At 40.7% G+C, this 13074-nt stretch overlaps 1 protein-coding gene across 8 annotated transcripts in view; it reads left to right on the top strand.

The window, feature by feature from the left end:
- The window catches only part of MSH3 (mutS homolog 3), a 92719-nt gene extending 86399 nt beyond the window's left edge, over positions 1–6320 (top strand). For 7 of the 8 annotated variants that reach the window (XM_064642934.1, XM_064642940.1, XM_064642936.1 and 4 more), the window contains one exon: positions 1966–6320. In XM_064642934.1, coding sequence (XP_064499004.1) covers positions 1966–2074 — 109 coding nt within the window. In that variant the 3' untranslated portion in view covers positions 2075–6320. The remainder of the gene's footprint in view (positions 1–1965) is intronic. The other variant, XM_064642935.1, reaches the window with a different exon arrangement.
- The last annotated feature ends 6754 nt before the right edge of the window (positions 6321–13074 follow it).

The raw sequence follows: 13074 nt of genomic DNA on the forward strand, positions 1-13074 counted from the left end.
GTCAGAGCAATTGTTACTTTTTAAAAATTATTTCCTTCTCTAATGCCTACTTCTGTTCTCACAAGTGATCCTGAAAATATTAATTAATTTAATTTAGGAAGTATCTTTCTTACTTTGGAACCTGAAACTGTGTTTGCATATTACAGTATACAAGGGAACGTGGATATTCTTCTTCTGACTTAACTTGAAAATGTGTATAATATATTTTGGTTGCTCCCCAAGCAGTCCAAATTTTTACTAAAAGTTTGGGGATTTTAACATTTTTCTGATATCCAGTTTTCATTTAGGGTATATGTACCTTATATATTGGACTAGTTATGAAAATTTGCATATATATCAAATAGCATAATCCTTCTAAATCTTGTAACATTGTGTACACAGTTTAGATATAAATATTTCCTATATTCATATTCATTTCCACTGGGAGTTTTTTTGTTATTATTATTTTCAGTGGCAGCCCTATGACCAAAATTCAAATAGCCTCTCTAGGAACATAATAAATCAAGATCTTGGTTGTCTGTGACTGTAGCTAATCCTGACAGAATAATTTCGTATGAGAACATTGTGACTACTAGTTATTTATAGGTGCAAACAGTTATTTTGAAACTCAACAGTTCTTGGTGCTTAACAGTGGTTCTTATCCCCTTCTAATAAAGCAAAATAAAAACATTCTATTTGAAGGTACATGGCAGTTTATGGGAAAAATAATGTGTTAGCTTATGTTAATTGAAAATAATAGTCCCTAATTGACAAAAGTAAAACAACAAATTACTAGCAATATCTTAACTCTGTTGTTGTTATAGGCTACATAGGGTTCTAAAATCAAGAAAAAATTCTTCAGAAAAGTGAGAGCTGGAAGGCCAGAGTTACTGGGTAATAAAGCTAAAATGTGAAATAATTTCATTTATCTTTTTCTGTAAAAATTTTGCCAGCATATTACTTGGACAGGGTGCAAGAAAGTTCTAGCATGTCTTCATTGCTAAAAAAGGTGTTAATTGCATACAAAACCCATGAGCAATAAAAATAGTATGGGATGATGTAGCTGGAAGCCTGATTTAGAGTGGTCAGAGAGGGGATTTGAGGGCTGACTGAGCAGTAGTAATTAAGGGACTTGATTGTGTCCCATTTTTCAGCCTTTGGATCTGAAAGCTGCCATCTGTATTTTAGTTTTGGTAGGTAATTTGCTTATTAGTGGAAAAGGACAAATACTTACTCTAAAACTGTGATGAGCCCTTTGTCCTGTCTCATCACTAGGGCCAGGGGAGTCCCTGTGCCTTCTTCCCAAAAGAGATGTTAACAACGTTAAAAGTGGGTATGGTGCATAAAATAACCATGATCTCGCAAATCAACCTCACACCTGTTCATTGCAATGCATTTGTGCTCTCACAATACTCATGGGCCAGATGCCTTGTCTTATTTTTTTAAATCGCTTTCATATTATTTCAGAAAATCCACTGGGTAATTTCATCCAGTTTTGACATCTTTGTCATCAGAAATTTGTGTTATCCCATTTTAAATGTCTTGTTATTTGTCACAGCTCTTATAAATCAAAAAACACTAAGAAGAAAATCAGAAGGATGTGTGCACTCATTTATATTGAGAATGCCTTTTCTCTTTATGATTCTACGAGTGCAAATTTATAGGGACTGAGTGATGAAAATTAAACAGTGCCATCTACAATGCTGTTTATTTCCTTTAACAGTTTACTCTTTCTCAGTGTTTTGTATCATTTTGTCAATACTTCTGGCACTGTAAGTTAGTTATAAAATTAATTTGTTTGCTGTCCTAGAGCAGGAACATGTATCTTAGAAAATATTAACTGGTCGTTTGAAGATCACATAACATTTTGAGCTGTGCTATTTTTAACTATGTATAAAATTTTGCAGATGACTGTAGGGCTTTCAAGGTTTTATGTGCTTCATTTAAAAACGTGCCTGTATTTTGATTATTTTTTTTCTCTTTCAGAAAGAAAATGAAGTGTTTTGCTGAAGCGTGGAAGATAAATGATTCTCAGGAACTGCAGAAGTGGAAAAGTATGTGTGAACCTGAAGATGAAAGAAAGGACAGTTTTTAATCCTCAGATCATGGTTAAAGATGGAAGATATTGGAGGTGCAAAATATAGGTCTGGAGAGTAATAGATTCTATCAGGGGGTAGTTCTGGTGCACTAAGTTGACTTTTTTGCCTTCTGAGAGATAAGAGATGCTGCGCTGTGTGTAATTTTTCTCTCTCCACATCCCTTCCCTTTTCACCCTTCTTCTTAATTGCAAAATGTCTACTGGCATTGGATCTAATACGTTTAGAAAATATGAAAAAAATTACTGATAAATTATTAAGTAAATATTTTATAAATAAAATAATGTGTTTCATCTTTATTGAACTTCAATTTCTAAAGAAATATTTCTCTGTGTTAGGAGAATGTAGCTGAGTCTCAGCTGTGCTGTACTGCTGTGCAACTGGTAGGAATGGGTACTATTAGAGAGACCTTTTTTCTTGTTATAGTGTTAATGCATTTAAAATTCACTGGTTTTTTAGAGCACCCTTTGCTCCTGATCTTGTCCCTCTCTGACATGGTCTGGGTAAAGACTTAATGCCGAAAATAATCTTGGAGTATTGTAGGGTGAGTGAAAGGAGCAATTCAGACTGTGCAGCTGGTGCAGCCCCAGTGCTCTGTCAAGAACAGAGCAAAGCTGAAAAATACGGAAGTGTATTTTTATTTCCGGTTATCAATGCCAAATTTCATATGGGAACATGATATCCAAATTGTTTTTCCCTTGTAAATAACCAGGTTAAATATGTTGCTGTGAAAATGGACCATGATGTTGGTGGACATATTCCTGAGGGACTGACCCTGTAAAGGGACCCACACTGGAGCAGCTGCTGAAGGACTGCAGAAAACTTTTTTACCTGCAATTTTTTTACCTGCAATTTTTTAACTGCTAATGTTAAACAAACACTTCTGTCCAGGTTCTTCAGATGGCAAAACATCATTTAAACAAATACTTTGTCTGCCACTCAAATAGCAGCGATCAATGTGAGCTCCTCCTTCCAGACCCTGCAATGCCTTGACTTAAACTGCAAGAGCTGAAGAGGAAAATTAGGCTTTCAGGCTGTGTTAACACACGTGTGTTTATCTAAACCAGACATTGTGGAACCTAATGAATGCAATACTCTGTTATTAATGTGCACAGATGCAGGGCTTTGGATCTAAAGGCCTCTGACCAGAGTTATCAAAGAGAATAAATGAGCCATTGCTAAATTCCTGTATGTGTTAAATGTGCTTTTAGTCGTTTCCCTCAAGGGAGCAGCCAGACTATGCTCTGACAGGAAAAAAAAAGACCTGGATGCAGTGAAAACAGTGAAGAAATACAATTAAGTATAGACGTGGTATTGCTGTTTGCTCATACTATTGAGAACAAAGCAATCACAGCAGCGTTGTAATGTCTGTGATCACACTGGAAACAGCTGCTTGTTTCTAGCCCTGCTGAATCCAGCAGTGGAGGTTATCTTGCTATCCCAGTAAGGTTTCTTGTAGACATACAAGCTAATTACTAAAGCTGCTGTTTTATTCACTGTCCTCAGAGAGAGATGAGAAGCTGTTCTTTTTTTATTTTTAAATTATTATTATTCTTTTATTTGCAGTTCCAGCACATTCCTGCACAAGTTGGCAGCCAGTCACTAGTAGTGTCCCCCAGGGATCAGTGTTGGGCCCAGTTCTGTTTAATATCTTTATTGATGGTTTAGATGAGGGGATTGAGTCCACCATCAGCAAATTTGCAAATTACACTAAGTTGGGGGGGAGTGTTGATCACTTGGAAGGCAGGAGGGCTCTGCAGAGGGACCTGGACAAGCTGGAGAGATGGTCTGATTCCAAAGGGATGAGGTTGAACAAGGCCAAGTGCCGGGTCCTGCTCTTTGGCCACAACAACCCCCTGCAGTGCTACAGGCTGGGGACAGAGTGGCTGGAGAGCAGCCAGGCAGAAAGGGACCTGGGAGTTTGGATTGACAGGAAGCTGAACATGAGCCAGCAGTGTGCCCAGGTGGCCAAGAAGGCCAATGGCATCCTGGCCTGGATCAGGAACAGTGTGGCCAGCAGGTCCAGGGAAGTGATTCTTCCCCTGTACTCAGCACTGGTGAGGCCACACCTGGAGTGCTGTGTCCAGTTCTGGGCCCCTCAGTTCAGGAAGGACATTGAGGTGCTGGAGCAGGTCCAGAGAAGAGCAACAAGGCTGGTGAAGGGCCTGGAGCACAAGTCCTATGAGGAGAGGCTGAGGTTGCTGGGGCTGTTTAGCCTGGAGAAGAGGAGTCCTAGGGGAGCCCTCATCACTCTCTACAACTCCCTGAAAGGAGGTTGTAGCCAGGTGGAGGTTGGTCTCTTCTCCCAGGCAACCAGCAGTAGGAGAAGAGGGCACAGTCTTAAACTGTGCCAGGTGAAGTTTAGGTTGGACATTAGAAAGAAATTCTTTTCAGAGACAGTGATTGGCCATTGGAATGGGCTGCCCAGGGAGGTGGTGGAGTCACTGTCCCTGGAGGTGTTTAAGAAGAGACTGGATGTGGCACTCAGTGCCATGGTCTAGTAACCACGGCAGTGTTGGATCAAGGGTTGGACTTGATCTTGGAGGTCTTTTCCAACCCGACTGATTCTATGATTCTAAGATTCTAAAATTCCTAAAAAGAATTTAAAGTACAGTTTTGGTAGTGGAATCATCCTGGAGATGTGCCCTATTTTTAAATCAGAGTAATAAAGTTTTGTCTGTGTGCTGAGTCAACAGGTTTTATTCTGTAAGTTTAAGGTGTAAGGTTAAAGAAAAGTGGCCTGTGCTTAGATGGGTCTCTGTCATAGCAGGAATTCATGCTAGTCTTGGGTTTGCTTCAAGAAACGAGTGTTTAAATCTTGTTATCTAAATATTAATATTTTTGGAAACCTGCATAAGGCATTAGCTCCTACTGCTGTGCCAGCATGGTATTGGCGTGGTTAAAATTTAATATTCATATGAAAAATACAGCTTTTTGCTATACATCAAGGTACAGTCTGCTTGAAAAACTTCTGCACTTCATGGGGTTTACCCCTTTTTTTAAAGGTGGTGTTTATCACTTTCATGAGCTTTTTCATTGTTCTCTTTTCTCTGTTCTTAACAGAAAAATGTTAATGCTTTTGTCCATCTTGTCTTGAAGGTGTCACCTTCAGAGATCACAGTGCCACAGGTGAGGAGCAAAAACTGGCAGAGCATTTTGATGAGAGAGAAGGAGAGGGAGGGCTGGGTGCACTGTCACTGCCTTTGTGTGTTTGGTTATATAAAAAAGTCATTATGGAATACGCAGAGTAAAATACATTACCAGTACAATTACCTCTATTGCTGGCAGACAACATCTGTCACTGAAGTAATTCTCCAGAGGATTTCTCTTTGTGTTGCAAAGTTTTCCAGCAGTATTTATAGAAATTACATGAATATGCCTACCACATATGTTTACAAAGTGTATAAATCAATTTAAAGATCATTGCAATGTCAGCTCGGTCAGGTATTGTGATAAAGTGTGTTTACTGCAATGAAGTTAATGTTTATTTTTGAAATCTGTCTGAAAGTAAATTATCCAAATATTTCTACTATATGTAAAATTATTGAGAATTTGATTCTATTCTTTTAGTAGAAATACCTTGCTAATTCTGATATGTTTCCTAGGGAAATAAAGGTTTGGTGGATTGTGTTGCACTGAGAGAAGTGGGACTTCCTTAATTACATTATACATACATATATATATATATATATATATATGTGTATACCTTGCCTAGACTCAGAGATAGGTAGAAAGCAAAGGATATTTTCTTAATTTCTTAAAAATCTTAAGCAATTTCTGAAACAATAGTTTTGACTTGTAAGATGCAAGGCCTTGCAGGCTATGCTGCGTATTCTCTGAGACTGGAGAGGTTTGAGCCATATGTGAACTGTGGGGAGAAACATAAGGCATTTATAGTTTTCAAATATTTATGTTCTTTTGAACTTGCAAGGAATCTGTAATTTATTTTTTTTTTACTGCTCTCCTTCCAAAAGTTTCCATATAAGTGAAAGTGTTTTTTCAGGTGTTATAAAGTAAGGTCATTTTTATTTAAAATTCTGGTAGCTGTCACTAGTAATAATAATGAAAAATGCTTCTGATGTTAATGGAATTTTTAACCCTTTTTCTTTTATTTTTTAAGCAGTCACTTTTTATGACTTTTTTGTGCTATAAGAAAATGGGTGATTCTTGGGAAAGAAGGGATTGGAAAACACAATATGCAGCAAATATCAAATGCACAATCTGCAATAAAGAAGTAGAAATCAATGTTGTTGTTTTTTTTTTTTATCGTAATAATCCAAATATCTAGGGTGACTTAAAACTCAGAGTGTCCTGAATACTGGGAAGATTACTAGATATAATTATCTCAGTCTTATGTAACACTAAATAAAAGTTTCAGTCAAGTACTGAGCTGTTCCCTCTGCCTACATACTGAAATATTCTTCTTTGCATATTCCTTCTGCTCAACACATTAGAAATTGACTCTCGTCTTCGGGCATTCCAGAACATTTCATGCATTGTATGAGCACATATTTATAGTTCTTATTCAGAGGAGGAGGGAACAAACCACAGTCGTGCCCCTCAGAGGGCTGGGATGTTTAGTCAACTTGGATTTCCAGTGCTGGAGAGGAGGGGAGAGGGAAAGGTCTGGTTTTCCAGGCTGATCCACCACAGGGGATGAAGCCACAGGTGGGATGCATAGGGCAGGTGTTTGTTTTGCAGTGGGAAGGCTGAGGATCCTTCTTAAGGTGTGTCCTGGCATGGGACAGCTCCAGCAGCTGGTCAGACTCCGAGTGCCTAGGACACTCACTCAGTGGAAAAACAAGGGCTTTGGGAGGAGAATCAAAGAGGGGAGTGGGGGATAATCAAGAATAAAGCCTCAAAACAGCATTTTTGTCTGGGTTTAATCCAGTCTACCCAAAAAGCGCTTCGTGGGGGAGTGATAATTTGGATTTTTTCTTTCAAAAGTGATCTCAAAGCAATTAAGTTTTAATAATGCTAAGAACACAACACCAAGGTATGCCGAGCTGACTTTTCCAAGAATATTCCCAGCTCTTAGGCAGCACAGGGTCCAGTGGGACCACCCTCCTTCCCCACAACTGGTATCTGTCATGTTTATGCTCCCCTTGGTTGTGTTTTATGCATACCTTGAGTTCATGTCATTGCACAGTGAAGTATTTCTGCATAAAGTGAAATACTGCGCTCTATTTGCAGTACTTCACCTAACGCAGACTCTATTAATGCAATTAAGTGTTAAAAGAGCTGATCTTCTATGCAAGTTCCTATTCTTAATAGCTCCTACACTGGAAAAGAAAACTTTGCTAATCCTTTAATTAAATTACAAACTAAATCTGTGTAGCCTTTTGACACATTTATTTGAGTAGCAATTAAGTCTTAGAAGTGATCTGTGGCTGATGATATGTCTGTTCTGTCCCACAAGCCACCAGGCTGAGAAGCTACAGCATTCCTTCCCACCTTTTCCCCAGCAGTAGGACAAAAATCTTCACCTGATTCCTTCAGGATGTAGCTTTTTTCCCCCTTTTAACTGTTCTAACAAGTTTTGTATTCTGTTCTTCATATCCACTGGTTGTTTCTCATCTGGTATGTGCTGCAACCATCTCATTTATCACTGCCCTTTTATTCCTCCTGATAAAGATGGAGGGTCTTCAACAAAAAAAATAAATAAAAAAGTTTTATCTATTTAAACTTTATTTAAATAAAAATTTAAATAAATGTAGGCTTTTCTCCATATGGCAGTTCCTTGCAACTAATTCATTCTCCCTCAGGAATCCAACTGCTCCAGTGGAAGCTTCAGAGGAGCTCTGGATTTTATGTTCCCAAAAAGTGAGTGAGAAGGTGTTCCATTACCTGCCTTGTAGTGCTGTTCTTTAAGCCAGTATGTCCTGCAACCTCTCGTCTCCCCCAGTTTCTGTACAGACTTGTCCCCTCATTCACAGTCAGGTGCAGGATTGCTTGCACCAGTCCACTGTAAATGAGCTGTTGAGCTGCACAGATCCCTCCCTGCAGGTGTGTTCCCCTTCGCAGGGTGAATGAGTTCGCCCTGATCTGTACCACACCCTCAATTCCAACAGTTTCATCTTCAGGGTCCCTTAAAATATTCCCAGGGATTTCAGCAAGAGTCTATTTAAGGTCAGAAATTGGGATGTTATTTCCCTTGTGTTTCATCAAATCTCAGCTGACATCCTCTGTATAATTTTGCTTTTAACTTACATATTTAATCATTTCTGCTTTCTGTATTTTTGAAACATAGCTGAGAGAATGATAGGGAGAAGAATTTTGACTCTTCTCCCACCTTTACACAGTAATCCTCTAATGCTTTGCTTATCACCACTGGATTGGAATAAAGGAATATCTGACTTCCTAATTTCACATCTCAACCTCATTTGGTCTCTCAGTTTTAGATTCATGAAGTTTTGAAGTGAGTTGGTACCAAGTGCCTGTGTATCAGTTTACTTGAGCTTGACAGATCTCTGTGGTCACCATTAAGCATTTAAAACTTTTCCCTTTCCTTTCCTGTTCCATTATCTTTTCACATTACAAATGGCTGCCTTGCCGAGGACTTCACATATAAGAATCTAGGCACTGCATTTGATCTGGGTGTGCAGGTGAGAAAATGATGGTTGTTATGGGACCTGAGGTGATATAACCTTTTCTTTGCTGGCAATACGAGGCAGGAGTATCAGAGTAGTTTATAATGTTCCCAGCAGGGAGAGGAGATGAATTATTTGCAAGAACTGGTCCTGCACCAGAGCCAAAGTGGTCTTATCACACACAGGTTATGAGCTAAACAGTGTGGTGAGTGCTTGCCTTCAGGTTTACAAGCTGTTGTGAAGAAAGTTATGGAAATACTTAACTGCTTGGAAAAGTGCAGGTTTTGCTTGACTCTGTTTTTTCAGAATCCAAGGGCTGTACGTGTGGCAGATGCCTTTTGACTGTTCCAGGACAAGCCCTGTGACTCACTTCAACTCCAGTCTACCTCACACTTATGAAGAAACTGCCTTGGATAGTCAGACCTCCATACTGTTTTGGAATTTACAGTTTTGTGATTGGAAGTGATTCTCCAAAAATAAATGGGATTATAAATGAACCGAGGGTAAGATTGCATTTATGGACCATACAATATTTTCAGGCAGTGCCATCCAAAAGCCATGAAAACAGGATGTTTTTGCATGTCTGTGAGCCTCTGCTTAATAGATGAGGTTGGGCAATTTCAGCCAGAGGGAGGAAAGCTCTGCTTTTCCTCTTGTTAATGGGATGATGTTAGAAATCCTTACTTGAGACACGGTTGTGTTGTGAGATAACAAAAATTTGTGTGTGGTTCATCTGTGCACATCCACACCTGTCCATACTCTGAAAGACACATTCTCACCTCTCACAAGAAATTGTTTTGAATATACATTGTTTTTGTTAAGTTATATTCATTCTGTAGGCACCCATTTAAAAGTTCCCATTGGACTGGATCCCTGGAAGTGTCCAAGGCCATGTTGGACGGGGCTTGGAGCAACTTGGGATAATAGAAGGTGTCCCTGCCTATGGCAGGGGGTGGTGTGTCCCTGCCTATGGCAAGGAAGGGCTTTAAGGTTTCTTCCAACCCAAACCAGTCTGGGATTCTGTGATGAACTTACCTTCACTACATGGTTCACCTGGCTTTTCAAAAATTAGCCATTTGTGTGAAAAAGCCTCGAACCAGATTATACCACACTGATGGATTCACTTATGCAGTAAAACTCGTACTCAGACCACTCAGTTCCAGTGTCACAACATGTCGCAGCAGCCAGAGGTGACACTGGTCAGTCATTCCTGCTTCCCATGTTCATTCCGAGAAGAGCACAGGACTGAGGGGTCCTTTTGCTCCCCACAGACCTCCATGTACATGAATTTTCCATCATATTGTTTGTCCCCTCCCTTGCTGAGCTGCTGAAGAGCTTCAGTGCCTGGCACACCAGGGTATGACATTTTTGAGCACTGCTGCTGGGCTGTGGACAAAATCCACTCCTTTTAGAGGCCCAAGATCCCTCCTACATCTCAAACACAACCAACAGTAATTCTCACTGAGAGACAGCTTGTCTTTTTTTGATTCTTACCAAAGCTTTTTTTTTCACCCTCCCCACATTCACTAGGAATTCATATTGTGCTGCAAACAAGTCACAGTTCAAGGACTTTTTTTATTTTTTTTATTCTAAATGGAAAACAGTCTCTTGCTATGTGCAAAGTGAGAGCTTTCAAGAGGGCAGTTTATTATGACCTTCGTAGAAAATACAAAACTAATGTATGAAGCTCTCAGCTGAGGGTTGTTTGTGTGCTGGAGCAGTTCACTCACTGCTTCACCTCACAAACAGGAGGTAACAGTCTCTCAGTCATCTCCTTTAAAAGCAGACACTGTTTGGATAGCACTGACATCACTTTCATGTCTGTGCAAACTTGTCAAGGTAAATCTCTCTTAGGTACACAGAATGAGTATTTTAAACATTCATGTAAGCAACAGGATTATCCACTGCTTGCAGCCCAGAACTGGGGTTTGCCAGCAGAAATCCAGGTTCTCTTCGCTGCTCATTCATCTCCCAAAGGGAGACAATGCAGGTCTGATTCAGGGTGGCAATGCAGTGAATGTTCAGTATTTGCTTTCTGGTGACATGCCTTGTAAAATGGAAAGAGGCAGCTTCTAAAGCCAGTGGTGAATGGATAGAGGTTACCCACCTAACTATTCTGAGCTGAGATCTCCCTTACATAAAAACATGTTATACCAAATCTTTATTGCTGGGCTCATTTTCCCACATCATTTTTCAGATATGGAATGATAAAAAAACAGGACAAGGTTTCCATGCCAAAGCACATGTTAAAGGCCAAAGGGGCCCTCTTTGCACACAGAGCAGGACCTGGGAGGAGAAAATGTCCAAACGTGCTCCTTGATCCTTGGATGCCTGCTCTTAGAATCATTAAATCACAGACTGGTTTGGGTTGGAAGGGACCTTAAAGCTCATCTTGTTCCACCCCCTGCCATGGGCAGGGACACCTTCCACTATCCCAGGTTTCTCCAAGTCCTGTCCAGCCTGGCCTTGGACACTTCCAGGGATGAGGCAGCCACAGCTTCTCTGGACAACCTGTGCCAGGGCCTCACAACCCTCACAGGGAACAATTCCTTCCCAATATCCCATCTAACCCTGCTCTCTAGCAGTGAGAAGCCAGTCCTCCTTGTCCTATCCCTCCATCCCTTATCCCAAGTCCCTCTCCAGCTCTCTTGGAGCCTCTTTAGGCACTAGAAGGGGCTCTGAGGTCTCCCCAGAGCCTTCTCTTCTCCAGGCTGAACACCTCCAGCTCTCCTAGCCTCTTTCTTGCCTTCTCCACACTAAATTCTTTCCTCTGACAGCAACAGCAGAGTGTGCTTTGCCCAGTCTAACACTCCAGAGGCCCAACAACCTTCTCCAAAAGGTTGCTCTTCCTCAAAATCAGTCACAGATGGGGACCATGATAAGTGTCATATTAGAAGAAACTTCAGGTCATGTTCCCTGCCTTTTAAGTTCTGTCCTTTCTATCTCTTTTAGAACTTATTTCCAGTGAATACTGAGGACTGTGACAGTTGGAGGCACTCAGGATGGGGGGAGGTGTGGCAGCCATGACTGCACAGGGAACTCCCAAATCCATCCTTCAGGCTGGTTCTGCTGATGGACCAGGATTCTCCACCTGCTGCAGAGGTTTGATAGGAGTCCATTTATGGCAAGTAATTTTTATGCTGAGTAATTTTTGTGCCAGTAGAAATGTGTGAACATGGAGAAAATAATGTGGAGGAGGTGGATCAGGGCAGTCCTGAATCCTGCAGTGGTGTAGAAAGGAAGAATTCCGAGTGCCGCTTAAACCCTGCTGGCAGCCAGGATTCCTGCACAGCTCTGTGCTGCTGGAGGAAAGTTAATGATAAACTCATGATCTCATTGCTTTACATGAGGGAGAAAGTGCCATTGTTAACACATAAGAATAAGGGATAGTTTGTTTTGTTTCTAATTTACATAATTAGAGGTATTATCTGTTTTGTTCTTAGTAATCTTGAGAGCCTGGCTGTTATTTATGCTGTTATACCTGTGAATGAGATAAAGTCTGTCTCTGCTCTCACACCTTAAAAAAACCATTTTTTGCCTCTTGGGAATGAAGTCACTTCTCTGGATTTGTGGATCACTCAGGGCAGAAAGCAGCAGCTTCCCAAGGCAGTAGGTAATGGTATCACTTCTCATCTGCTCACCCCTCAGTCATGAATTGTGGACAGTGCAGTGTAAATCAGGAAATAGATCGTGGAGTGGAAAGAGCTTCAGGCTGAGCCAGACCAGAAATCACCAACCCCTGCCCAGGCTTGGGTGAGTGGCTCAGGCAAAATCAGTCCTGGAAGTTAAAAACCCCAGGGTGATGCCATGTGCATCTTCCCCAACAAGGAACTGAGAATCATAAACTACCAGAATGGTTTGGGATGGAAGGGACCTGAGAGATCATCTCATTCCACCCCCTGCCATGGGCAGGGACACCTTCCACAAGGAGTAGCAGAAGTCAAGATGGAATCTGGGGTAATTCTCTGTTGTTGGGTGATTTTTACATGTCAGTGGATGCTTTTGTAGGAGAGACAGAAATTGATTCAAGGTACTGATCTGGATTGTGATGTTTACAAAGCACACTGCTTTCTCTGCAGAGCTGTACTTGTGATGCAGAAGTACAGATAAAATCGGTAATAAGGGAACACATGGTGAGTAATGAGAAGGGCTACAAGCTGGGCAAAAGTAGGTGAGATTGAAATAGTCTACAGCACTCATGATGGAAATGTATGTAGCAAATGAAAGATGAAGATAAACTTTCAAGGCACAGTGCAAGCTCTGCTGCAGGAATATATGTTGACTTTTTTTTCCCTTCCCCCCCCCCCCCTTTTCTGGGTTTTTACTTTTGCAAAGCTTTATTGAGAAATAAATCTGAGAAGATTGTCAGACACCAAAACTACCTTCCCCCGATTAACAAATGAGTTTAA

Source organism: Pseudopipra pipra, chromosome Z, assembly GCF_036250125.1.
Source record: "Pseudopipra pipra isolate bDixPip1 chromosome Z, bDixPip1.hap1, whole genome shotgun sequence".
NCBI classification, from domain to species: domain Eukaryota; kingdom Metazoa; phylum Chordata; class Aves; order Passeriformes; family Pipridae; genus Pseudopipra; species Pseudopipra pipra.